Here is a 23,784-nt window from a genome sequence, read left to right on the forward strand (position 1 = left end):
CTCAGTTTCCCAGCAGCACGACTTTGGCCCTCACTTCCTCTGTCTAAATATGTCTGCCCATGAGTCAGGTCCCTTTGAGCTTTTATTCTAGGACCTGTTCCAGTTTCCCCTTTATCCTCAGCTGACAGTTCCTCTGCTGTTGGAGCGGAAAGCCATTAGTTTGGAGAGGGAGGTGACCTCAGCCGCATCCAAGCTTTCAGATCCTGAGGGGCCGTCTTCTCAGAAGCCCAGAGAATTCTGCTTATTGTGTGTCTGATTGGCAGTGTAGGCAGGTTTCAGCTACACTGGGCTGCCATGGCAACCTGATCATCAAATGACACTGTGGCCACAGCAGCAAATGAGGTTCTAGAGCCCCAGGGGTGGGTGGGGCTAGAGCAGCCGGAAGCTGGCGAGGCTCCTTCGCATATTAATCTTCGGGCTTGGTCTGAGTCATTGCAGAGGAGGGGGAGCACTTCATGACCTAATGCCGCACTCCCTAAAGTAGTCTACCTGCCCTGGTCTTACTCATGGTATTTTGGCACTTACCTGGTGCGGGAAGCACCTGTTTTGTTGGCATGAAGCGGAGTGGTAGAACAAGGAAAGCTTGTGGTGGCATTGGCCCATTTGAGGGTGAGAAGATGCTCTGGGAGGGACTGGACTTGACAGAGTAGGTGAAATCTGATCCCACTGAATTCCACGGGCTTTAGAGTTGCTGTCATTGTTCCCCATGCTCATTGTTTCAGAGGAGAAGCACAAGTAGATCTGGGCCACAAAATTAGGATAAGAGGGCAGAAGGGGAGACAGCCGGGTACAGGGATTTACAGAGCCTGCTGGTGCGAAGCATCAGGACCGAGCAGGAGCCCTGCTGCCGTCTTCTTCCTTATTTGTGTTTCTTCATGTGTTCAGAAGCAGTAACACAAATACATTTGTTGTTGTTTTCAGCGAAGGCTAAGCTTAAGCTTGCTCTGGTTACAGCTTTCCCACACACCTGCCACCTTCCAGTTTGAGGTACTGCTTGCAGTAGTTCTCAATGGCAGCCGAACAAGCATTCTTTGGAAACTAATTTTGCGTCTCCTTTTGGCAGCATTGGGTTTGGTTTGGGCGCTGTTAAATGGCTGTTGTAATAAGAGCCAGGTCCTGGTGAGGCTCAGCCCCACCATCTACAGGCTCTGGGGCCTGGTCAACTTCTCCTGGCCTATTGCTCATCTCAGAGATTAGGGGATGACTCCAGAGCCCCTCTGGCCCTATCTGTAAGTCCAGGGATAAAGCATTAACTTTGGACTCTAGGTGCCTGGAGAGGGGCTTACTTGGAAAGAATCCCCAGCCAGTTTCTGTGAAAATGGAGTTCTGCATGACCTGGGAAACTCACGAGGACAGGTGGTTAAATGCCAATTTAAGTTTGTCCAGTGAAGACATTCTATTGGACTTGATCACAATTGCAAAATAAAAATAAGTTATAGCCCCTTTTAAAAATAACATTGGAATAGAATTAATGTTAACATTGTAAAATAACATCTTGGCAAACACATGCCTGATACCATTGGTCTGTCAAGTAATGAGCTTTGTTATAATCAGGGTAATTCCATTATTTTTTTCTAGAAAATAGTTGAACTTATTTGATTAATGTTTTTAACATATTTATTTATTTATCCTCACCTGAGGATATTTTTTCCATTGCTTTTTAGAGAGGGTGGAAAGGAGGAAGGGAGCTAGGGAGGGAGAGAGAGGGTGGTGAGAGAGACACATTGATTGGTTGCTTCCCACAGGCACCAGGGATGGAACCTGCAAACCAGATACGTGCCCTTGACCTGGAATCAAACCTGAGACCCTTCTGTGTGTGGGCTGACACTAACCACTGGAGAATACCAGCCAGGGCTGGTTAATATTTTAATAATTTTGTGCAAGAGTAGGCCTTCCTTCCCTCCGGCCTCCGGCAGGCACCCGGGACCCAGTCTTCCCTCGCAGCCCCTAATTAGCATATTATGCTTTTATTATAGATGTGAACCTCCTTTAAAATAAAAATAATAATACATTATTTTGTTGAGGTGGGTGAGATTGAGGCCTTAGAGGCCTGCCAGCCCCCATTCATTCATTCATTCATTCAGGAACTGCTTATATCCAGCACCTGCCAGGGTCAAGGCCAGGGCTTCTTCCCACCAGGAGGCACAAACGTTTGAAACAATAGCCTCCTGCCTTCAAGGATCCCAACAGTAGAGATAAAAATAACCTCAAAGCAGAACATTCTGGATTGGACAGCTTAAGAGACAGCTGAGTGTCATGGGATCTAAGTGGGAATGTGGATTGTCCTGAGCTGCCTCTGAATAGCTCGTTGGATGCACCCTAGTGAATTGAAGCCAGATCTCTTTCAGAAAGGCAGAAATGGCATATAAGTTAATAAAATCTGTTTTATGTAATATGTAAGCTTCAACATCTTATTTTAAAATCCCTTTTTCAAGTTCCTCACAAAAAGCTCTTTAGCAAGTTAAAATTCCTTTTACTTTTGTTGATCTCCATTTTTATCCCTCCTGGTGGTGCGATCGGGTCTATATTAGGAAGTGGCACATTGGAGCAGGAGCAAGCGAGACCAGCTTTCGTTTCATCGCTGTGACGTGCTTCCTTCCTCCGCAGCACGCAGCCCTGACACTGTGGGGAAGGATGAGGTGGCGATTGCAGGCTGGCCTCAATAGGATCGTCCTTAGATAAAAATAAAAGCGGGACTTTGCGGGACGAGATTTTTCTCTCCTCCCCACCTCCAAGCGGCATTCTAGAGCCGCGTTGCCCAGTAGGGCTTTCTGTGATGGTGGATGTGCTAAGTTGAGTGCATGCAGCTATGGATACTTGAGCTGTGGCTATGCCACGAAGAAACTGGATTTTTCATTTCATTTCAACTAATTTAAAGTTTAACAACGTCCATGTTGAACAGCACAGTTAAGTTGGAAAGCTGCAATTACACTAACGTGTCAAGTGTTCCGAGTGAAGCTGGGTTCCGAACACCACCTTACGGGTCTCAGTGAGGCCCTGGCTGGCCCCAGATTGATGTTGCTGGGAGTCCCTTCGCACAACGAACTTGAGTGTCCTCTTCCTGTCCCCATCACGGCAGCGCCTCAGTGCTGTGGGTTCCCCTGGGGAAGCCTGCAGGGGGGTGGGTGGGCCCTGAGGTGCTCACATAGCGGAGCGGCCTGGAAAAGGTCCCTGGAGCAGATCAGAGCTGTGCCTAGCTTGCCCTGTAGCCCAGGTGTGGCCACGTCGTGGATGGCTCGGGACCTCGGCCACCCCACGCCCCACTTTTACTCTCACAGCCAAACTGGGCCCCTTGTCAGTGAGCATTGATTTAATCGCTATATCCACTTATTTTTCTGTTGGGAATGATTGGCTACGGGGGGAAGTCACTGTATTGTGTGACGTGTTTGGGGACCTTGTGAAAGAACAGGCTGACGGCTGTTTGTGCGTTTGGAGGGGTCGGCAGCCGGAGGGCGAAGGTTTGTTTGGACCCTGCCTGTCTTGGAAGAGTTAACCCGGTGAGCGGTGAGCGGTGACGCCAGTGCTGATCTTTACGCCGCCTCTTGTGCAATCTAGGGCTCTGTGCTGATTGGCTGTTGGCAGGACGTAGAGTGGGCGGGCTTTTTCTCAATTAAGTCAAAGGGCGGGGCTGGAGCCGCCAATGACAGCCACGCCCGGCATATCTTGCGCTAGTTTGCCGGCCGGCAGCATTCTCCGTCCTCCGCGCCCCAGAGCTGCTTGGGTGGCAGCTGAACGCGGCGCTCCCCGTCAGCATGCTCTGCCTGTGCCTGTATGTACCGGTCATCGGGGAGGCTCAGACCGAGTTCCAGTACTTCGAGTCCAAGGGGCTTCCCTCTGAGCTGAAGTCCATCTTCAAACTCAGTGTCTTTATCCCCTCCCAGGAGTTCTCCACCTTCCGCCAGTGGAAGCAGGTGTGTATGGGGGCCGGGAAAGGCAGCGGGCACTTCATCAGTGTTGGCTGAGTGAAGGGATGGGTGCTGGTAGTGGTGACACCCGAGAAACGGGCGAGTTTTCCCCCCGGTTGTCATGTGGCGGCAGCCAGCGACAAGGCTACTTCACAGGCATGACTGGCCTTCACGTGACTTCCGAGGAAGGCTTGAGTTCTAGGGAAGGCACTTGTGGGAGGAATGCAAAGGAATTTCCTTGCCGAGGGGTGGGAGGGGGGCCCTGAGAAGGGAGGTGCGGTCCAGCTGCTGCCGGGCTGTTTCTCTGAGCTGGAGGGAAGAGGCCAGGAGGGCACAGGAGGGAGAGGCAGAGGCGTCTCACTGGAGACCCAGGCTGCAGCTGCAGGCTGTGCCTGGGTGGGACCAGCCAATGTGTGTGGTGAGGGAAGCCTGCCAGATGTCCCTTTGGAGCAGGGAGGCAGCAGAAGCCCTTACCATTTTATAGATGGGGAAGCAGCCATAGACGTGGCGATTGCTTGCATCCTCAAGAGGTACCCCAACTTCTCTGTCAATCCTCTCCCGTGCTGTCCCCAGCACTCATGCTGGCAGAGGAGGTCAGATGGTGTGCAGGGCGTGGGGATTAGCATATCCTGGGAAGGGGACAGAAAGTAGGCCCAGTGGTTCTGAGGTGGGAGCAAGGACTTGGGAGATGATTTTGAAATCAGGGCACCCACCCCAATAAGGCACATGGTTTGCGTTGGTGGCAGAGCAGCCAGATACCAAAGAGCTTCATGCCTACCATTCACCTCCTCCCTAAATGTCATGTAGATTATGTAGATTCTATTTCCGCTCTTGCCGTAAATCTACAGTGACAATCCTATACGTAATTCTTGGCTAAGAGCACAGAAGTCTACAGGAAGTTAGCATAACTTCAGATAGTAGATAAAATACCAGCATTGGTTTCACATCCCAGCCACACCCACTGCGATGTTCCTGGGATCTGCCCAGGCCTTCTCCTAGCACCCGTGGTGGCTGAGCAATCACCAAGAGCCATCAGGTGGTTTCAGAGACTGATTGTAATCGTTGGAGAGCGCCAGCTAGCCAGTGAAGTGTCAATTTCCAAACCCATTGGTCAAAAGACTTGGAAACCCGTATTGGTTTGTGGATAGTGAATGGATTCTCACTAAGACAAGCATGTCAAACTCAAAGGCTAACACGGGCCAATTAAACGCGGCCTGTGGGTCGTGAGTTTGACATGCTTGCACTAAGAGCATTGGGCAGTACAGGAAGACGACCATTTTCCCTGGGAGGTTTTTTTTTCCTAGTTTGGGGTGTTGCTGGGTTGGGGTGACTCATGTATGTGCTCCACCTTCTTCAGATTAACGCGCACGATCTCTAGGGAGGTGGCCTTGGCGTCCAACAAACCTGGCTTGAATGCTGCCCGCCACTTCCCTAGCTGTGTGATCTAGGATAGATGACTTAACCTCTCTGAGCTTCTGTTTCCTTCTCTGTAAAGTGGGGGAATGATAGTCCCTCCTTCCTAGAGCTGTTTGTGAGGACTCAGCAGGTCACTAGAGGTCATGCTTTTAGCAGGACCCATGGCTTAGAACCTCAGGGTCTCTTCAAGCCTCTTGGGTCACGAGGCTAAGCAGCGCGCTTGTTCAGTACCTGGTTGAGGGAGCTGAGGTTGGTTATATCATCAGTTCCCCCTGAGATCAGAGACTGGCCGTGGCATCAAGCATATGCCCCAAAATAGCTCCCTGGGGGCTCTTACTGCTTCTCCAGAATTCTCTTGGCTGTATTTGTGTCAAGTAGGCATTGGCAGGGGCCAGCTCTGCCTCCTACCTTCACCCTGGCCACCCGCTTGTCCCTGGGCCGCTGTCACTGTAGGGAAAAAAGAGCTAGCTGCGGCGTTCCTGGTGGAATCTGGAGCTCCGGGCCTAGCCACACATTTGGGCAGAGAGCATGTGGCTGAGGCCTGGCGCCAGGGGATAGCGCTACAGGGGAGCCAAGCAGCTGACCCTGGCGGTACAGCAAGTTGGTCTTTAAAACACTTGGAATGAGAACTCACCAAGCCTGTCACTGCTGGCCTCTGCCTGAGGGCTCCTCATGGTGTGTGTTTGGGGGGGGGGGGGCGGGGGGGCCTTTTTTCTTTGCAAGGTGGGTTCTTGGGCTCTGGGAAGCCTCTGGGTCGCCTCTGGGTCATTCGGGCCACCTCTGTTCACGGGTTAGTGCAGTTGTTTCCTGGGGACACGGCGTCACGAGGGACAAGCTGGTGCATGAGCTAAAGGATAAAGCTTTACTTCTGTTCCATAGAAAATTGTACAAGCTGGCGATAAAGACCTTGATGGGCAGCTGGACTTTGAAGAGTTCGTCCATTACCTCCAAGATCACGAGAAGAAACTGAGGCTAGTGTTCAAGAGTTTGGACAAAAAGAATGATGGTGAGTGCTGCCTCCGGAGCCAGTGGCTGGCCGCCGTGGGTTCTCCGTGGGCCTGGCTCCCACTCACGGCCTCTATTGTTGCAGGGCGAATCGACTCTCAGGAGATCGTGCAGTCCCTGCGGGACCTGGGCGTCAAGATATCCGAGCAGCAGGCAGAAAAGATTCTCAAGAGGTGAGAGCTGAGCCCGTCTCTGCATTTGGCCCACTTCAAACACAGTGTGACGAAAGCAACGTTCTTGGGCTGACTCTGGTGGCTCTCACTGTGCTAACCCTGTTCTCTGAACTTTGGCTTCTGGTAGTTTGAAAGGATGAATGAGTAACCCTTCCCCAGGTTGCTAGTCAGCACTGGTCTGAAGAATCCCTGTTCACCTGGAAGTGTGCCTGTTCACAGTGACCCCAGAGAAAAAGACTAGTGGGGGAGGGGGGTGAAGTAGGTGAAAGGCAGCAGGGAGCACCCTTCTCTGCCTGGTGGGAAGGGGAGGGGCTCACTGGCAGCCCTCCACTTAAGGTGGACTTGACGCCATCATCGGATGCGCTGCCCCGGGAGATGGGTCTAAGGTGAGCCGTGGTCCTGGGGGTAGCAGAGCTGCTGCTGTGCCGGGAAGTTGCACAGAAGAGCCCCAGGAGCACTTCCTGTCCTGGCTGGGCCTCTCCCCATCCTGTGCCCACTCCCCGGCTGCTGTGGGGGCGCATCCTCATGCTGTGCTGTGCTGTGTGTCTGCCTCAGTGACATCTCCTCGAGCACTTACTTGTATTGTTTCTCCTCTCTCCTCTGCATCCTCCTTTGTCTGTCTGTCAGAATACGAACGGGCCACTTCTGGGGCCCTGTCACCTAGTAAGTATCCGTGTCACCCTGGTGACTGCCTCCCTCCTGAACCTCTGTGCCCGATCAGAATGGGGTTCCTGTGGGTCATGATAGCCCATTTTTGTGCCAAGTGAAGTGTGGAGCCACCCTGCCTTTTCTCCTCGGGCAGAGGCACCCTCCGTGGTGTCCTCGGTGGCCGTGTGCCTGCCTTTGGCTCACCGGGAAGGGGACGTGCGGCTGACAGGTGGGGCCCGTTTCCACGTGGGCAACCGTGTGTCCTCTTGCAGCATGGATAAAAACGGCACGATGACCATTGACTGGAACGAGTGGAGAGACTATCACCTCCTGCACCCCGTGGAGAACATCCCCGAGATCATCCTGTACTGGAAGCATTCCACGGTGAGCCCCGTGCCCGGAGCTGGGGCCGTTTCTCCCTGTCCGTTCACGGGTCCCTTCGCCCAGCCTCAGTCCCCATCCCGGGGCGGGGATGGGAGTGGGAGTCTCAGCTTGCCTCCCCTTCAACAGCGTGACTGTCCACTCCTCTGCCGGCCCCACAGAGCCCTCCGCATGCCTCCTCCGTTTCCCACACGCCTGCCCCCTGGACGGCCTGACCGTTCCCCAAACATGGGCTCCTTTGCCAGCGGTGCCCGTCTGTCCCTATGGGCTGCCTGTTCCTCAAGGCCCACTTCACCCCTCCCCTGATCGCACTTGCTCTCCCAAAGCCAGTGTGAGCCTCCTGGGCGGGGCTCTCTCCCGGGAACAAATGGCACCGCTGTTAGGTGTCTCCCCCCACTGCCCCATCTTGTGTGCTGTTTCTCTCTGTGACAAAAGAATATGTTCCCACCACCGCACGTATGCTCTTTCGTCTCGTCAGAGCTGTCCTCGCTGGTAGTGGCCGCACTGACTCCCTGCCCTCGGGCCTCCTGCATGCGGGATGCGGCCCTCTCTGCTGGTCCTTGCTGAGCACCCCCTCGATGTTAGTCTGATCCACCCCAGGCTGTCAGCTCTGGGAGCGGAGGCCGAGGTGATCCTCCTGGTCAGTCTCCTGCAGTGCCCAGGCCGGGGCCTCACCCTCGGGACACCTGGCATCTTTGTTGGGTGAAGTTATGTGGGCTGCTGACCGTGGGTCTGGCCTACAGCCCAGGTCTGAGCAGAGCTGGCTCTGTCTGACCAGCCAGGATGCCACCCAGAAGAGAGGGTGACGCGCAGGCATCGCACCCCCTCGTATTTGCTGAGGCCTTGCATAATGTTCTGCCAGCGCGGTCTGATTACACATCAGGTTGCAAGAGAATTTTCACCCCTGGCTTGATGGGTTCAGTACAGCCAGCCTGGCGATCCTCCGCTCAAACGCCTGTGTAAGCTGTTCCTGCAGGAGCTCCCTGGCAGCCACTGGAAGGCTGCCTGCGGGGTTCTGTAGCTGCTCCCTCCCAGCTGTGCTCTCACCTGGCACACCCGGGCCTCCCGGAGGCCACAGGCAGGGACCAGAGCTTTGCCACCTTCGCATGGCGGGGGGGAGGGGGGAGGGGGACTAGGCTGGCGCATCAGTTTCCTGCCCAGAGTCCTTGGCAATCTACCCCCTGGGTGGCCCCTTCTAGACGGTGGAAGGTTATGGACCTGCTGTCCAGCAGCAGCTTGGCCACACCCGTCAGGGCCTGCTTGTTTGATCCCTTGGTCTTCCCTGCAGATCTTTGATGTGGGAGAGAATCTGACCGTTCCCGATGAGTTCACCGTGGAGGAGAGGCAGACGGGGATGTGGTGGAGACACCTTGTGGCTGGAGGTGGGGCCGGGGCCGTATCCAGAACCTGCACGGCCCCCCTGGACAGACTCAAGGTGCTCATGCAGGTACGCAGGGAAATAGCCCCAAACCTCTGGTGTCCACCCCTGGGCTGCTTTGGTGGGCTGGTCTCCCTCCCCTCCCTTGTCTGGGGCCCCTTTGCACCCATATTTTTTCTCTCCCAATAAGTTAAATTGTAATTCTTGCTCAGACAAGGGCAACATTAGAGCCAGGCCTGGGCAATGCATGTAGCTGATCTAATTTTATTGGGGGCCCTGAGCCAGGGTCACATTACAGGGCTGTAATGTGACTGGTGAAGTAGTGAGGATGGGGTGTGGCAGGAACCTTTCTGTAGGACGTCTTGTGTAGGTGTCGCATGGGGGAAGGTGTGAGCAGGTGGTCACTTGGCCCCGACACCATTATGGCCAGAGGCCTGACTCCACGAGGACAGAGATAAGCTAGACCGACGTCAGGGGCAGGCTTTCAGCATCAACCTGCACAGCGTTCCCTGTTGGACTTTGGCGTCTTCTGAACAGTGGCCAGTCGCTCCTTGTCCCCCTGTTTGTTCTGGCACCTTCCTGCTCAGAGAAGACGTCATCCTCTCCCTCCCCTTTGCCCTCCTGGGCCTGCCTGCGTTTGGAGCCTGTTGATGAATAACGTGACTGAAACAGGGAAGTGGAGTGGTTCAGGGAGAAGAGCTCTAGGCCTGGAGTCTGACCCCATCTAGGCCTGGAGCTGTGTGACCTCGGGCGAGTCACTTGGCCCCAGGACCTCATTGCTCTGAGCCGAAGAGGCTTGAGACACATTGCCTTCCTTGTCAGGGTTCTTCACGAATCCCCAGGGATGCTGTAGATATTGGAAGCATTTCACTTGGGTGAAATGACACAGTCCTACTGGGTACCTTAAAGTAACCCAGCAGGGGTGGGGCAGTGCGGGAACAGATTGGCTGTGGTTGCATGCGTGTGGAAGCTGATCAAGGGTTCATGGGAGCTCATTATATAATTCTCCGCACTGTTGTACATATTTGAAATCTTTCCATAATAAAAAGCTCAAGCTCGATCTTTTTTCTTCTAAATCCTTACCCAGGGATGTTTTTATTGCTCTTAGAGCAGAAGAGTGAGAGATGCAAGAGAACATCGATGTGAGAAACATCGATGGGTTGCCTTCCCTATGCGCCCCAACCAGGGATTGAACCTGCAACCTAGGCACGCACCCTGACCAGGAATCGAACCCGCAACCTTTTGGTACACGGGATGACGCTCCAACCAACTGAGCCGCCCGGCCAGGGCAGTTCAGTTTTTTAAATTTTAAAAAGTGGTCCTTGTGGAGGTGTTCAGCAGTGTTGGCGCACAGTAGGTGTGGCACGGGGAGATGTAGCTGGGCCTGGGATGGCTGTTTGGTTCTCAGGCTCAGTTAGGCTTCAGAACACGAGAGGAAAGAGCCTGCCTGCCCGCCGTGACGGCTGGCCGTGGAGAGAAGGCTGTGTCGGACGGACGATGGCCGAGTTCTCTCTGACCCCGTCCCTCCCGCTCCAGGTCCACGCCTCCCGCAGCAACAACATGTGCATCGTGGGCGGGTTCACCCAGATGATCCGCGAGGGCGGGGCCAGGTCGCTCTGGCGGGGCAACGGCATCAACGTCATCAAAATTGCCCCCGAATCGGCCATCAAGTTCATGGCCTACGAGCAGGTGAGGACCCGCCCCCCAGGTGGTGTTGTCAGTTGGCAAGGGGCAGCGGGGGTGGGGGGGTGGGGGGAGGGCCTGGGTCTGACCCCGTCTCTGCTGCCATTTCCGCTGTGGGCCAGTTCCTTCTATTTCTGGGAAGCGTCAAGCGGGCCAGGGACACCATGTCTGGGCTAAGCCTGCCTGGCTCCGTGAGGAAGGTGGGGCGGGAGGGGTCCTGGTCTCGGGTGTATCAGTTTGTTTGCTCCCTGTTGTAGATCAAGCGTCTTGTTGGGAGTGACCAGGAGACGCTGAGGATTCATGAGAGACTTGTGGCAGGGGCCTTGGCAGGGGCCATCGCTCAGAGCAGCATCTACCCGATGGAGGTGAGGGCCCCCTCGGTCCTGGGCGGACCAAGGTGCCATGGGGCGGGCAGTGCACGTGGGGATGAGGCTGAGGGGTGGGCCGTGCTCACCCTCTGTCGCTTCTGTCGGGTTCTGCAGGTTCTGAAGACCCGGATGGCCCTGCGCAAGACAGGCCAGTACTCGGGCATGCTGGACTGTGCCAGGAAGATCCTGGCCAGAGAGGGGATGGCCGCCTTCTACAAAGGCTACGTTCCCAACATGCTGGGCATCATCCCCTACGCTGGGATAGACCTGGCTGTCTACGAGGTGAGGCGCTAGAGGACTCAGGCCCCTGGAACTGGCAGGAGAGATTCAGAAACCCCCTCCTCACACGTCCCCACCTGTTGTCTCCATGCCTGGCAACCGCTGGGGATGGTGGGACAGGGACAGCACCAAAGAGCGTCTCATCCACTCAGACTCATGGCAAGGGTCCCCTGCAGCCTCGAGTTCCGCCCCAGGTGCCTGGCAGGCAGATCCCCAGAGCACAGTGCCCTGGGGGCTCATTGGGCCCCAGCAGACTCCAGGCGACAGAAGTCAGTTTCTCTGTGGGCGAGGCCGTGCTGCCTCTGCCTCATCCCCATTCCTGTCTGACCCAGGAATCCCCAGGGACAGCAGAAACACAGGCAGGCGGGCCAGGAGCTCAGCCAGCCCAGGCCAAGCGAATCGGGTTACAGTGGCCTCACAGATTCATGTGATGGGGTCCAGTAATGTCATCACTCTCCCCCCTCACCCCGGCCTCTCACGGCCTCGCAAGCTCTCGCTGGCACTTTGGCTCATCCCTGCGCCCTTCCCCTCGCAGACACTCAAGAATGCCTGGCTGCAGCGCTATGCCGTGAACAGCGCAGACCCTGGAGTGTTTGTGCTCCTGGCCTGTGGCACCATGTCCAGCACCTGTGGCCAGCTGGCCAGCTACCCACTGGCCCTGGTCAGGACCCGGATGCAGGCCCAAGGTAAGGCTGGTCCTAGGCCGGTCCCCAAGGGCCCATCTCCCTGGGCGGACTGGGATCCGGGGAGGAGCCGGCGAAAGGCCTCTGATGGACGACCTTTCTTTATTTCTGCAGCCTCCATTGAGGGCGCTCCAGAGGTGACCATGAGCAGCCTCTTCAAACAGATCCTGCGGACCGAGGGAGCCTTTGGCCTGTACCGGGGGCTGGCCCCCAACTTCATGAAGGTGATCCCAGCCGTGAGCATCAGCTACGTGGTGTACGAGAACCTGAAGATCACCCTGGGCGTGCAGTCCCGGTGACGGAGGGAGGACAGCCCGCCGGCGACTCCTGATCCTGGGCTGCAGCCCCGGGATGTGCAGCCATCTCATTCTGTGAATGTGCCGACACTAAGCTGACTTAAGCCAAGCTGTGAAACCCCTGGGACGCACCGCAGGGAGGGTGGGGGCGCTGGCAGGCCCACTGGGCTTGTCCTGCTGACCATGGCCCACCCTCATGTCCATGCCAGGGAAGGCCCGTGGGTATCCCTCGGGTCCAGGGGTCAGCAGGACTCAGGCTGATGCGCAGTAGAGACCAGACGTTTCCTGCAGGGCCTGCCAGACAGCAGGGCTTGGAGGCGGCTTAGTTCTTCCATCTCCTCTTCCCACCCAGACCGGGGGCCACGGGCCCCTGCCCTCTGGCCTGCTGGGCACCTGCCCTGTGCCCACTTTGCCTCTTCCTCACTGCTGTTTGAATATAGTAGGAGGAGGGCCACCAGCCCACTCCCATGCCCGCCTGCTCCTCCCCCTCAGTCCGCGGGGGAAGGTGCTTCCACCTGACCTCACGCCCGGCTAGGTTGTGCAGGGAAAGGAAGGAGCCTGGGAGTGTGCCCACCCGCCCCCCCCCCCCCCCCCGCGCCAATGCATGCAGGGGCAAGGCCCCGCCCCGCCGTTGGCTGCCTGGCACCGGGTGCATGGCTTCCCCGGAGCCCAGAGGCCTCTGCCCTGCGCTTCTGGGGCCTCCTGGTGCTCTGAGCTGGCTCCGGGCTCTGTCGGGACTGGCACCAGCTCAGATCCAGCTCCCTGTCCCTGCTCTGGCATGAGGCAGTGGGGTGTGGGGTAACGGGAGGTTTCTGCCCCATGTCTGCATGCCCTGAGAAGGAAAAGGGCTTGAGGGCCTTAATTAGGTATTTTTGAGGAAAGGGTTTTGTTCAGAAAGACAGACTGGACAAATGTGCAAGCCCTGAGCTTCCGGAGGGAAGTCAGAGCGAGTGGAGAGCTTGGCTGATGCATTAAAGTCTGTTCCTGAGGCCCCGGGATTCCTGTCCAATCCCAGCTGGGGCGGTGGGACCAGCCGCACATTCCACTGATGCCACGGATCTCTGCTCCGAGCCTATTTATTTCGTATTTATTTGAACAGAGTCATGTCCTAACTATTTTTATAGATTTGTTTAATTAATAACCTGTCATTTTCAAGTTCATTTTTTATTCATATTTATGTTCATGGTTGATTGTACCTTCCCACACCCAAGAGGTGGGGTGAGGAGAGGATGTGGGAGTGGCCTTCCTGCCACTGCCCACACCGGAGTCACATCTGTCCAAGGACAGGAAAGGGGCCAGGAGCGGAGGGGGGGCCCTGCTCCCAGAGAGGGTCCTTGGCCTATTGGGGAGACGCCTTAGGACCTGAGTGTTCAGATGGGAAGGGTGGGAGAAACCTCAATTCCGTTGAAGATGGAAGTCCAAACCCTTTTTCGGACCAGGAGGGTCTCTATTTCGCCCTTTCTGAATGACAAGGCAGCGAGGTGCCTATCACTGTGAGTCTGGGGGGCTAGAGGAGAGGGTGGCAGCGCCCGCCCACCTGTGAAGTGGGCTTCTCCCTCGCAGCCCCCGCGCCCCCCCCCCCGCCCCTGCCGCCTCTGCTCAGTAGTGCTGGCCAACCTGCAGCCTCACAGTTGCACTTTTCATTCTACCAGAATGGCCCGATGGGCAGTTTAAATAGGACGCAAAGATCAATGCAAAAATGACTGTCCTGTATAAACATAGTTCTAACTGGAATTTGTGAAAAAGCAAATTAAGAAGAATTGGGAGTTGTCATTCAAAACAGCCTCTAATAAAGTCGTTTGAAAGCCGGTGACAGAGCATGATTTTTCTGATCTGGGCTTGGGTGGTGTGGGGGTGTTCCCATGTTAGAAAATGAGCCCAATTTTTTCATCATAAAAAACAAGAAAGCCAACCCCCCCCCATGTTTCTCAGAGATGCACCTCCTTTAAAATGTGTGTTCGTTGGATTTGGGGTGCTCTGAGGGCCGCTGACTCAGCCCCTCTCCTGCAGAGCTGGCTGCTCCCTCCTGCTTGAAGCGGCTCCAGCCTCCACCTGCTCCCCTCACGGCTGCCCCTCCCCAGCCTCCCAGTCGGTTCCTGGTTCCTGGTTCCTGCCGTCTCCTGCTTGGAGATGTTGGCGGCCCCACCTGGCTTTATTTGCTTTCTGCCTGTCACCCCAGGAGAGGATGAGCCACTGGGGGCGGGGTTGTATTTGCAGCCCTAGGAGAGTGCCCAATGCACAAAGTATTCAATAAAATGCTTATTAAATAACGGTCCACACTGACCCCGATAGCCTGGGTGCCATGGGTCGGGACAGTGGCGAGAGGCTGTGGGGAGGCACAGACGTGGGCTCCCGGGTGAGCTGGCATGGAGCACTCGTACGGGGCTGGAGAGTGTGTCTTGCTCTCCTTGATTTAGCATCTGTTTCCCAATGTGTGTCCACTGGGAGCCTCAGAATGTGGCTTTATTTGGAACTAGAGTTTTGCAAAGTATCCCAGTTAAGATGAGGTCATACCTTAGGGTGGGCCCCCAACCCAGTGACTGGTGTCACAGAAGAGGGAAATTCCGACACAGACGGAGACACCGAGAACACCCCGTGACCACAGGCAGAGGCCGGAGCGGTGCGCCGTCAGGAAGGATCCCGCGCTGGCGGCCACGGGCCTGCCGACACCTGCATTTCAGGCCGCAGCTCCTGAGCTCTGAGCATGGCTTTCTGTTGTTTTAGGCCCCGACTGGGTGGTGAGTTGTCAATCCTAGGAAACTAATATGCCATTTGCCTCAGCTGTGGTCAGGGTTACAGGCATAAATCATTTCCCAATCATTGGCAAATTGGTGCCCCCTCGCCCCCCAACCCGCTCTCCTCAGTTCTCTCAAGCTCAGAAGTTAACCTCGGGAGCTGCTCTGACGTGGCCAAAGCTCTGAGCCCCACCACGCCTGCCTCCTCCAGTCGTCTCCTTCATCCCTCCTTCGCTCGTCTCCTCGCATGTCCCTTCTCACCGCGCCTTCGCTCAGCTCCCTATCTAAAATGGTAACCTCTTGGCGCTCACTTCGGCAGCACATAGACTAAAATCGGAACGATACAGAGATTAGCATGGCCTCTGCTCACGGATGACACGCAAATTCGTGAAGCGTTCCGTATTTTTTTTAATAATAAAATAAAATAAAATGGTAACCTTTTGGCCCTGCCGGTGTGGCTCAGTGGTTGAGCATCGACCTAGGAACCAGGAGGTCATGGTTCGCATCGTTGGATTCCCAGTCGGGGCACATTCCTGGGTTTCGGCTCGATCCCCAGTAGGAGGTGTTCAGGAGGCAGCTGATCAATGTTTTTCTCCCTTTCCCTTCCTCTCTCTAAAAAAATAAAATAAAAAACAATTGTTTAAATGTAACCTGTTCCCCCACCCAACCAGCCCCACGTCCTTTTAGCTTTCTCCCTAGTTGTTCACCACCAACTCTACTGCTTGCTCTCTCTCCTTGGTTTAGCGTCTGCCTCCTCCGTGAGAGCTGGGTGTTGGCTTTCTTCACTGCTGTTCCCAGCAGGTGCTGGGCACCCACTTGGTGCGAATGAGCAGTTACTAGTTGACGGAAACCCATCCAGACGTTTCATGGTGTGGTAGGCAGAATGGCGCCCCCTCCCCAGGGTGTCGAGGGAGTTAGGTGGCATGGCCAAGGGCAGTAAGGCTGCAGGTGGAGTTAAGGTTGCTAACCAGCTGACCTTAAAATAGGGGGATGAGCCTGGGTTACCTGAGTGGCCCCGAGGAATCACAAGATCTTTGGGTGCGAGAGGGAGGCGGGAGAGGGCAGAGGTGAGGCAAGGGCTCTGCCCAGGTCCCTGGCTTTGAGGACGGAGGCGGGGCCACAAGTGCAGGGCTGCAGGCGCCTCTCGGAGCTGGGAAAGGCCAGGCAGAGATTCCACCCTGGAGCGTCCAGGAGGAAGGCTGCGTGCTGACATCTGGAGCCGAGCCCGTGAGCAGGCCTGACCTCCAGATTTGCCTGTTGGAAAGTCAGCGGAGACTGAGGAGTGGAAATGTCTGGTCCTTAATAAGCAGTTTCATCTGCCAGCTCCCTCCCCTCCAGGATTCCAGACACACTAGTCATTTCCACCGAAATGCTCTTCATTCCAGCCTCCCAGCGAGGCGCCTCACATGGGCCTGGGATCTCTGGCCTCTGAAAGGGAGTCCAGCCAGTGGGATGGCTGGGGGTGGAGGAGCCACGTCAACCTCCTTCCGGAAGCTAGAGGTCAAAGGTCACCTCTAATTCCTGGGAATGACATTGATGGAGCACCAGCTGGGTTAGCCCCTGGCAGTTCTAGGAGGTAATTTGGCCACCATGTCCCTCCCTCCGTGTGCTGCATGCCTGGGGTGAAGGCAGGGGGCTGCATGGGGGCTGGGACGGTGCCATGGTCCACTTCTGGGGACCTTCCCCGAGGGGCCCCTGGCCCCTGGCTGCTCTCCCGTGCCAGGCGGCTGCAGAGAACCTGGGGGGTGGGGGGGGCACCTGTACATGAGTCAATCCTGGCACCGTGGCAGTGGGGTCATGGGCAGATCTCATGCCCTCTGAGCCTCAGTTTCCTCACAAGCAAGAGGGGCCCAGAACCTTCCTTACAGCTCAGAGGGAAGGACTCCTCCAGGTTCATGCCGGGAAAATGCTGAGCTGAGTCAAACCAGCTTTGCTGACTCTGAGGCCATGTTCTCCACCTCAGCTCCTGGCTGGGCTGCCCCATCTCCCCGGTCTGATCGGGCTGGAATGCAGGGGAAGGGTGAGAGGACCGGCAGCCTGAGCCCGGCCCGCTGCCCAGGTGCGGACCTTGCTCCCTGGCCTCCGGGCGGATGAGGAAGCTGGAGCAGACCGGCGAGGCCCAGTCCCCGTGGCCGGAGAGGCCTCCAGGGCTGGATGGAAGGGCAGAAGGGGGGTGACGCGGTAGGGCAGGGAGGAGCTGAGAATGAGGAAACTGAGGCGAGCGAGACCCGGCCCAGTCCCCCGGGGGAGCAAGATAGACCCAGGCCGCCTGCTCTTGGCTCTCGGCCAGGTAGTGGCCACAAAGGGATGGCCACTTTTGACCCCTTGCTGTCCCCACCAGCTCAGCCCCTGTGGCCCAGGAGGCACTTATGTCCCCACCGAGTTTGGAGGCTGAGGAGAGAGGGCGTTGGCCTCGCCGGCACCTGCCGAGGAGCCCCACCCCCTCCCTTTACAGAGGACACTGACCGGGCGGGGGGCCTGGCCCATCCAGGGTCGGTCGGGGTCAGGCTGCTGTAGCGCAGTGGTTCTCAACCTGGGCTGCACATTAGGATCACCTGGGAATCTTTTTAAAATACCGATTTCTGGGCCCCATCCTCCGGAAATTCTGTGTCTTTGTTATGGGGTTGGGGCCACAACGTTAGTAACAAAGAAACAGAATTTCCGGAGGATGGGGCCCGGAAATCAGGATTTTAAAAAGATTCCCAGGTGATTCTAACGTGCAGCCCAGGTTGGGAACCGCTGCTGTAGCGGTTTCTCTTCCCAGGGCCATTTGTGTTTGGAGCCTCTGGCTGCTGCTACAAATCACCACAAACGTGGTTCTTAAAACAACACCCGTGCGCTCTCTGTCAGTGCTGGAGGCCAGGCGTCCCATCAGCTTCCCTGGCGGAAAGCAGGGCGTCCGCAGGGAGGTTCCTGCCGGAACCGATGCCTCGCCTCTCCCGGCTGCTGGGGGGCCTGCATGCTGGGCTTGTGACTGCCTCCTCCCATGACCCCAGCCTCTTGCTTCTGCAGTCAAGTCTCCCTCTTCTAAGGACACCCTTGGTTACCTTTGAGGAATAGGCAATTCAGGAAGCTCGCTCCATCTCAAAGTCGTGAATTTAATTCCATCTACAAATTCCCTTTTGCCACATGAGTAACTTTCAAGGTTCCAGGGTTAGGACCTGGGTATATTTGGGGGCATTATTCAGGCCACTACAACGCCTGCTCCCCACTAGACACTGCCACCCAACAAAACCCCTCCCACTCGGCCGGTTACATTAACCAGGGAACAGTCATCCAATGGAACATTGTGGGATGGAATTCTACCCCATCATCAACAATGATGAGGGAGAACAGTGTCTAATCTGAAACAGGTTAACACTTGAGGAGTTCCTGTGTGATCTGAATTTTTATTCACTAGTAAAATAAAGAAAAACTGCCCAGCTGGTGTGACTCAGTGGTTGAGCATCAACCCAAGAACCAGGAGGTCATGGTTCAATTCCCAGGCAGGGCGCATGCCCAGACTGTGGGCTGGAGATGAGCAGAAGGCAGCCCATCGATGCTTCTCTCTCATCATTGATGTTTCTCTCTCTCTCTCCCTCTCCCTTCCTCTCTGAAATCAATAAAAATATATTTTTAAAAAATAAAAGAAAAACTTATCTAGAGAGAGAGGAGCAGTGTGACACTGTGCTGAAGGTCACACTCCGGAGCCAGGAGGTCCGGTTCACACCCTCCCTCTGCCACTTGCTGTGTGATTCCAGGGAATTCACTTAACCTTTCTGATGCCTCAGTCTCCTCATCTGTAAATATTTGTACCTAACCTACTGCATAGGGATGTTGTAGGAATTAAATGAGGTAATATGTATGAAGAACTTAAAACAGTGCTTGCCACCAAATTTAACTGTTAGATATATATTACATATAATATAGTAAATACAGCCCTAGCCATTTGGCTCGGTGGTTAGAGCATCGGCACAAGGACTGAAGGGTCTTGGGTTCGATTCCGGCCAAGCGTGTGTACCTTGGTTGTGGGCTCCATCCCCGGTCCTGGTCAGGGTGCCCTGGTCAGGGGGCAACCAATCGATATGTCTCTCTCACATTGATGTTTCTCTCTCTCTGTCTCTGCCCCTTCCTTCCACTCTAAAAATCAATGGAAAAAATATCCTTGGGGTGAGGATTAACAACAATAAAAAAAAGCAATAAATAACATAAAATATAAATATATATGTGTGCTCTATGTAGCCTGCATAAAAATTAAGCTAGAAGGCCGTACTCCAAAAAAATGTTAAGTGGTTATATCTCTGGGTGGTGGGATGGTAACAGTTGGTACATCTTTTTACTTATCTGCCAGTTCTATTTATGTACAGAAAACATTAATTATTTGCATAAATCCAGATGAAATTTAAAAATATAACAATCTAACAAACAAATAAGCTAGAACCTCCCGATTTCTAAAGCCTGGGCTGTGGCTGGCCCTCCCCAGGGAGCCCTCTGACACCCAGGGAGCCCTCTGACACCCAGGGAGAAGAGCTCTCGCTGCTCTCAGGACTCGCTCCCATTTTTGCTCCCTGAAGCTCTTGACCATGAGCTCTGGGAACCTGGCTGGGAACAGAGCAGGGAGTGTGTTCTGAGAACAGACAGCAGACCCCCTGGCTGCATAAAAACGCCCCTCACATGTTGACTCCTGATGCATTGACTCTGATGGTGCCAACCCCATGGAGGTTAGCTGGCCTCCAGGGGCTTGTTGGAGGATGAGCAAGGATGGGGCTTGCCCAAGGTCACAGGGAGCAGTGGCAGGGTTCCCACCTCAGGCCCTCTGCTACCATCAAGGCCACAGGGAACTTGAACATGACCAAGATGGGGCAGGGTTTACTGGCTTGAGCCCCTTATTCCTGGGAGGTGTGGCTTTTTCTACTTGCCCATCTTCAGACCCTTGAGTGCTAAACCCATTTTACAGAAGGGCAAATGGAGTCCCTGGATAATGAAGATTGCCCAGAGAAGGTGCAATGCGAGAGTTGGCCTCAAGGTGGCAGCACCGGACCTGGTTTCCATCTCCTACAGGGCTTCGCAGCCTCGACCGCCCTCTGGTGGTTATGGGAAAACATGCCCAGGGGCCAGGCCTAGGAACCCAGGGAAATTGAGGCAGAGTTGTGGCGGGTGGAGGGCAGGATACTTGGTGAAAGCAGCTCGGCTCAGTTGGTGCCCCAGGGTGGCCCTGGATTGACTAGCCAGTCTCCAGCCCCAGGCCCAGAGACGGGGTCTAGCTGGCACAGTCCTGAGACTGCTCATCAAGGTGACCATTCAGTGAGTGTGAGGATGACCAGGCGTGTTACCCAGGCGTGTTCCATGTGCCTGCAGCAGCCCCGGGGAGAGCTCTAGTCAGGAGTCGGGCCCCTGCCCCAGCACGGCTTAGCCACCAGCCATAGCCTCCTCTGGGAAACGGGGAGCCGGAGGAGCGCCTGTGATATACGGAAACGGGGAGCCGGAGGAGCGCCTGTGATATACGGAAACGGGGAGACAGAGGAGCACCTGTGATATACGGAAACGGGGAGCCGGAGGAGCGCCTGTGATATACGGAAACGGGGAGACGGAGGAGCACCTGTGATATACGGAAACGGGAGCCGGAGGAGCGCCTGTGATATACGGAAACGGGGAGCCGGAGGAGCGCCTGTGATATACGGAAACGGGGAGCCGGAGGAGCGCCTGTGATATACGGAAACGGGAGCCGGAGGAGCGCCTGTGATATACGGAAACGGGAGACGGAGGAGCGCCTGTGATATACGGAAACGGGAGACGGAGGAGCGCCTGTGATATACGGAAACGGGAGACGGAGGAGCGCCTGTGATATACGGAAACGGGAGACGGAGGAGCGCCTGTGATATACGGAAACGGGAGACGGAGGAGCGCCTGTGATATACGGAAACGGGAGACGGAGGAGCGCCTGTGATATATGGAAACGGGAGACGGAGGAGCGCCTGTGATATACGGAAACGGGAGACGGAGGAGCGCCTGTGATATACGGAAACGGGAGACGGAGGAGCGCCTGTGACATACGGAAACGGGGAGACGGAGGAGCGCCTGTGATATACGGAAACGGGAGAGGGGAGAAGGCTGGTGGCAGGGACCCCGCCCGCCCCCGAGCCTCCTTAGTGGGTCTGGGCCTCAAGGGGAAGCCAAGGCTGGGAGACATCGCTGGGCTGAGCAGGGGCAGAAAGGACTGGGAGCACAGGGTGGGCTGTGGCGGTGAGACCATGCCCTGGCCACGACGTCATGGACGGGAGGCGGACACCTTGTCCCACGCCAGGCACACCCGATGCTCCCTTCGGGGCTGAGGCAACGGAGAGGTGAGTGCCCTCTTGAGCAGCCGGAAGGTACCAAGCCGCCCGGCGAGGTCTGCAGAGGCAGGAAAAGGCTGGCTGGGAGGGAAGGGAGGGTGGGCTGGGGTCCGCAGGCGCCCTGGGCCCCTGGAGCCAAGGCCCCTTGAGATTGAGGTCTGGCCACTGAGGCGGGGACGGAATTCTGGACACAGTGGCAGCTCGGGGCCCGTGACACCGACTGGCCCTCAGAGGCAGCTTCTGTGGCTCCTCATGCCACAGGCTGCCGTGGCCTCAGCTGGGCTTCTCTCCCTTCTCCCGCAGCCCTGCACGCGCAACACTCCCAGGGGGACCGGGAGGGGGGCCACCCCAATACGCCACATGGGCCTGGCTGGTGGGCTGTGGTCGGACGTGCAGTGCAGCCCTCAGCAGCCAGGAAGGAGCAGGCGTGGCAACGACAGATGCCCACGGGAACCAGGACAGGCTGGGGCAGCCATGCCCCGTGGGAGAAACTGAGGCCACCGCGTTCAAATGTTAAGCTGTTATAGGGAGCATGCATTGTTTTTTTTAAAGAATAAAATTTCAAGACTCTCCAGAGTGGGCCTGGGAGGGTTGCCCAATCACCCCCCACGCCAACAAAGGGCCCAGGGGGTGAAACTGGGTACACCAGCCACCCTTCTGGCCTCGGGAGGGCTGCCATGGCCGCCACCGGGCCACTCATCAGCCAGAACGAAGACCCCGGCCCAGGGCACCCTGCTCAGAACGGGGTTCCACCCACAGCCCCCCTCACTCCGAGCTGGCTTCTCCCTATAGACCCCGTCCCAGCGTCCATCCCTGTGAAGTCCCAGGCCTGGGAGCAAAGCCCGGGGCGGCCACTGCTGCCAGGGGCCCTGGGAGTCTGGTCTGTAGGGCAGGACTGGAGGCCCTCCGGCCCCTCCTGAGCCCGGTACTTTCTGTGCACTTGACCTGCATCTTGTCATCGAACCCTCCCCACTTCCCTCTGAGGTGGGATGACCATTATGCCCATTTAACAGACGAGGAAACTGAGGCTCAGAGAGGGGCACCACCCAGAGTCCCAGTCAGTCAGCGACCACACGCTGGGCCGCCTCTGGGCCACCTCTGGTGTCCCAGGGATCATGTGACATGAAGCCACTAAGCCTTTCACCCCGGCCTGACACTTAGAAACACTGGACAAACAGGGCTGGGCGTGGCCTCACAGCAGATTTTTTTATTTCAAACAGACAGAGTCCGGGTGGGTAGGTGGGGGAGGGGAGCGGGGGATGCATAGGGAGAGCGGGAACATGAGGAGCCAAGGAGGGGGCTCTCCCTCACCCGGGATGTCCCTTCTTCCCTGTCCAGGGCGGGGCCCAACCCAGTTCCCGCCCACAGGGTTAGGCAGGGCAGCCGCTGAGAGCCCGGGGCCGGGAGGAGGGAGGTAGCCTCCCTGTGCCCCTCAGGGGCTGTGTCCCCCAGCACCCCAGGGCCCCCGCAGGTGACCAGTGTTAGAATGCTGTGGGGTGGGCGTGGACAAGAGGTAGAATGACCGTCACCCTGCACAGCATTGCCGAGTGCTGGCTCGGTGGCCCTGGCGCCGGCAGCTGCGTCTCCTGGGTCCCCGGTTCCTCCGGGGGTGGGGTGGGGGGGCCTCACTGGAGGGCCTCGGCGGCGATGGCCTTCTCCACCCGCAGGTACCAGGGCTGGATGCGGGTGTGCCGCATCAGGTCGTCGAAGGCCTCCAGGCCCTCCATCACACGCAGCACACCGTACACCGCCTGGGGTGGGCACAGAGGGCATCCAGACCTGCCCGCCACCTGCCAGTTGCGTGCCCTGGGGCCCGCTCCCCGCGCTGCGAGCTCCACAACCCACTGCAGGGCTCACTGGCCGCGGGGCTTTGAACGAAGCAGGGGGGTAACTGTAGGTTTGGCCTGCCCCCAACACACACCCCGCTTTTGGACAACACCCCCCACCAGAGTTTCCTTTGAGAAAACGCCTCCCCCCACTCTCAGATCCTGGGACCTCCCCCACAGCGCTGGGCCTGCTGGGTCTGCCAATCAATGTTTCACGCTGGCTACAGGGATGCTTCACCGTGGACGTGGAAGCCAGGACTTCTGCTGGGGGAGCCTGGGGCACTGGACAAAGGCTGGCCTTGGGCTGAGGTCAACTCCAAGGGTAACACCACCTGGGCCCCGGGACCCAGCTGGGCCTGAAGCCAACCCCTCCATTACACTCGTCAGTTATGGGGACCAAGACGGCTCCTTGTAGCTGGTTTTCCTTACGCCCCTGGTAACGGAGCCGGTGCCTCCGATGTGAGGGAGCTGGAGAGGCAGCACTGCCTGCACCTGGGCTCTCCCTGCCTGGGCTTTCCCGACCCACCGACGGGACCCTCAGTCTGGGCACCCCTCCCACCACCACGCTCACCAGATCGGCCAGGTTGGGCTTCTGGCCCCCCATGAAGGGCCGGTCTTTGCCCACAGCTGCCACCCACTTGTTGGCAGCCTCGTACAGGTCCTCACGCACATCATCCTGGAGGTGGTGCCTGGG

At 56.7% G+C, this 23,784-nt stretch overlaps 2 protein-coding genes and 1 non-coding gene across 11 annotated transcripts in view; 2 read left to right on the plus strand and 1 right to left on the minus strand.

The window, feature by feature from the left end:
- The window catches only part of SLC25A25 (solute carrier family 25 member 25), a 33,021-nt gene extending 18,997 nt beyond the window's left edge, over positions 1 to 14,024 (plus strand). For 2 of the 6 annotated variants that reach the window (XM_059658144.1, XM_059658145.1), the window contains exons 2-11: positions 6,201 to 6,327; positions 6,412 to 6,499; positions 7,127 to 7,162; positions 7,420 to 7,531; positions 8,817 to 8,975; positions 10,443 to 10,595; positions 10,847 to 10,954; positions 11,072 to 11,239; positions 11,772 to 11,922; positions 12,034 to 14,024. In XM_059658144.1, coding sequence (XP_059514127.1) covers positions 6,201 to 6,327; positions 6,412 to 6,499; positions 7,127 to 7,162; positions 7,420 to 7,531; positions 8,817 to 8,975; positions 10,443 to 10,595; positions 10,847 to 10,954; positions 11,072 to 11,239; positions 11,772 to 11,922; positions 12,034 to 12,218 — 1,287 coding nt within the window. In that variant the 3' untranslated portion in view covers positions 12,219 to 14,024. Of the gene's footprint in view, positions 1 to 3,669; positions 3,912 to 6,200; positions 6,328 to 6,411; positions 6,500 to 7,126; positions 7,163 to 7,419; positions 7,532 to 8,816; positions 8,976 to 10,442; positions 10,596 to 10,846; positions 10,955 to 11,071; positions 11,240 to 11,771; positions 11,923 to 12,033 lie in introns of those variants that run through there. The other 4 variants (XM_059658146.1, XM_059658147.1, XM_059658148.1 and 1 more) reach the window with 3 other exon arrangements.
- A 1,229-nt stretch (positions 14,025 to 15,253) lies between these two features.
- LOC132212860 (U6 spliceosomal RNA) lies at positions 15,254 to 15,357 on the plus strand. The gene has a single exon (XR_009447806.1). It is a non-coding gene; the product is annotated as a U6 spliceosomal RNA (small nuclear RNA).
- A 7,110-nt stretch (positions 15,358 to 22,467) lies between these two features.
- The window catches only part of PTGES2 (prostaglandin E synthase 2), a 37,859-nt gene continuing 36,542 nt past the window's right edge, over positions 22,468 to 23,784 (minus strand). For 2 of the 4 annotated variants that reach the window (XM_059658157.1, XM_059658158.1), the window contains exons 6-7: positions 23,662 to 23,779; positions 22,475 to 23,015 (exon numbers count right to left, since the gene is read on the minus strand). In XM_059658157.1, the coding sequence (XP_059514140.1) occupies positions 22,890 to 23,015; positions 23,662 to 23,779 (244 nt within the window). In that variant the 3' untranslated portion in view covers positions 22,475 to 22,889. Of the gene's footprint in view, positions 23,016 to 23,661; positions 23,780 to 23,784 lie in introns of all 4 variants that reach the window. The other 2 variants (XM_059658156.1, XM_059658155.1) reach the window with 2 other exon arrangements.

Source organism: Myotis daubentonii, chromosome 11 (genome assembly GCF_963259705.1).
Source record: "Myotis daubentonii chromosome 11, mMyoDau2.1, whole genome shotgun sequence".
In the NCBI taxonomy this organism is placed as follows: domain Eukaryota; kingdom Metazoa; phylum Chordata; class Mammalia; order Chiroptera; family Vespertilionidae; genus Myotis; species Myotis daubentonii.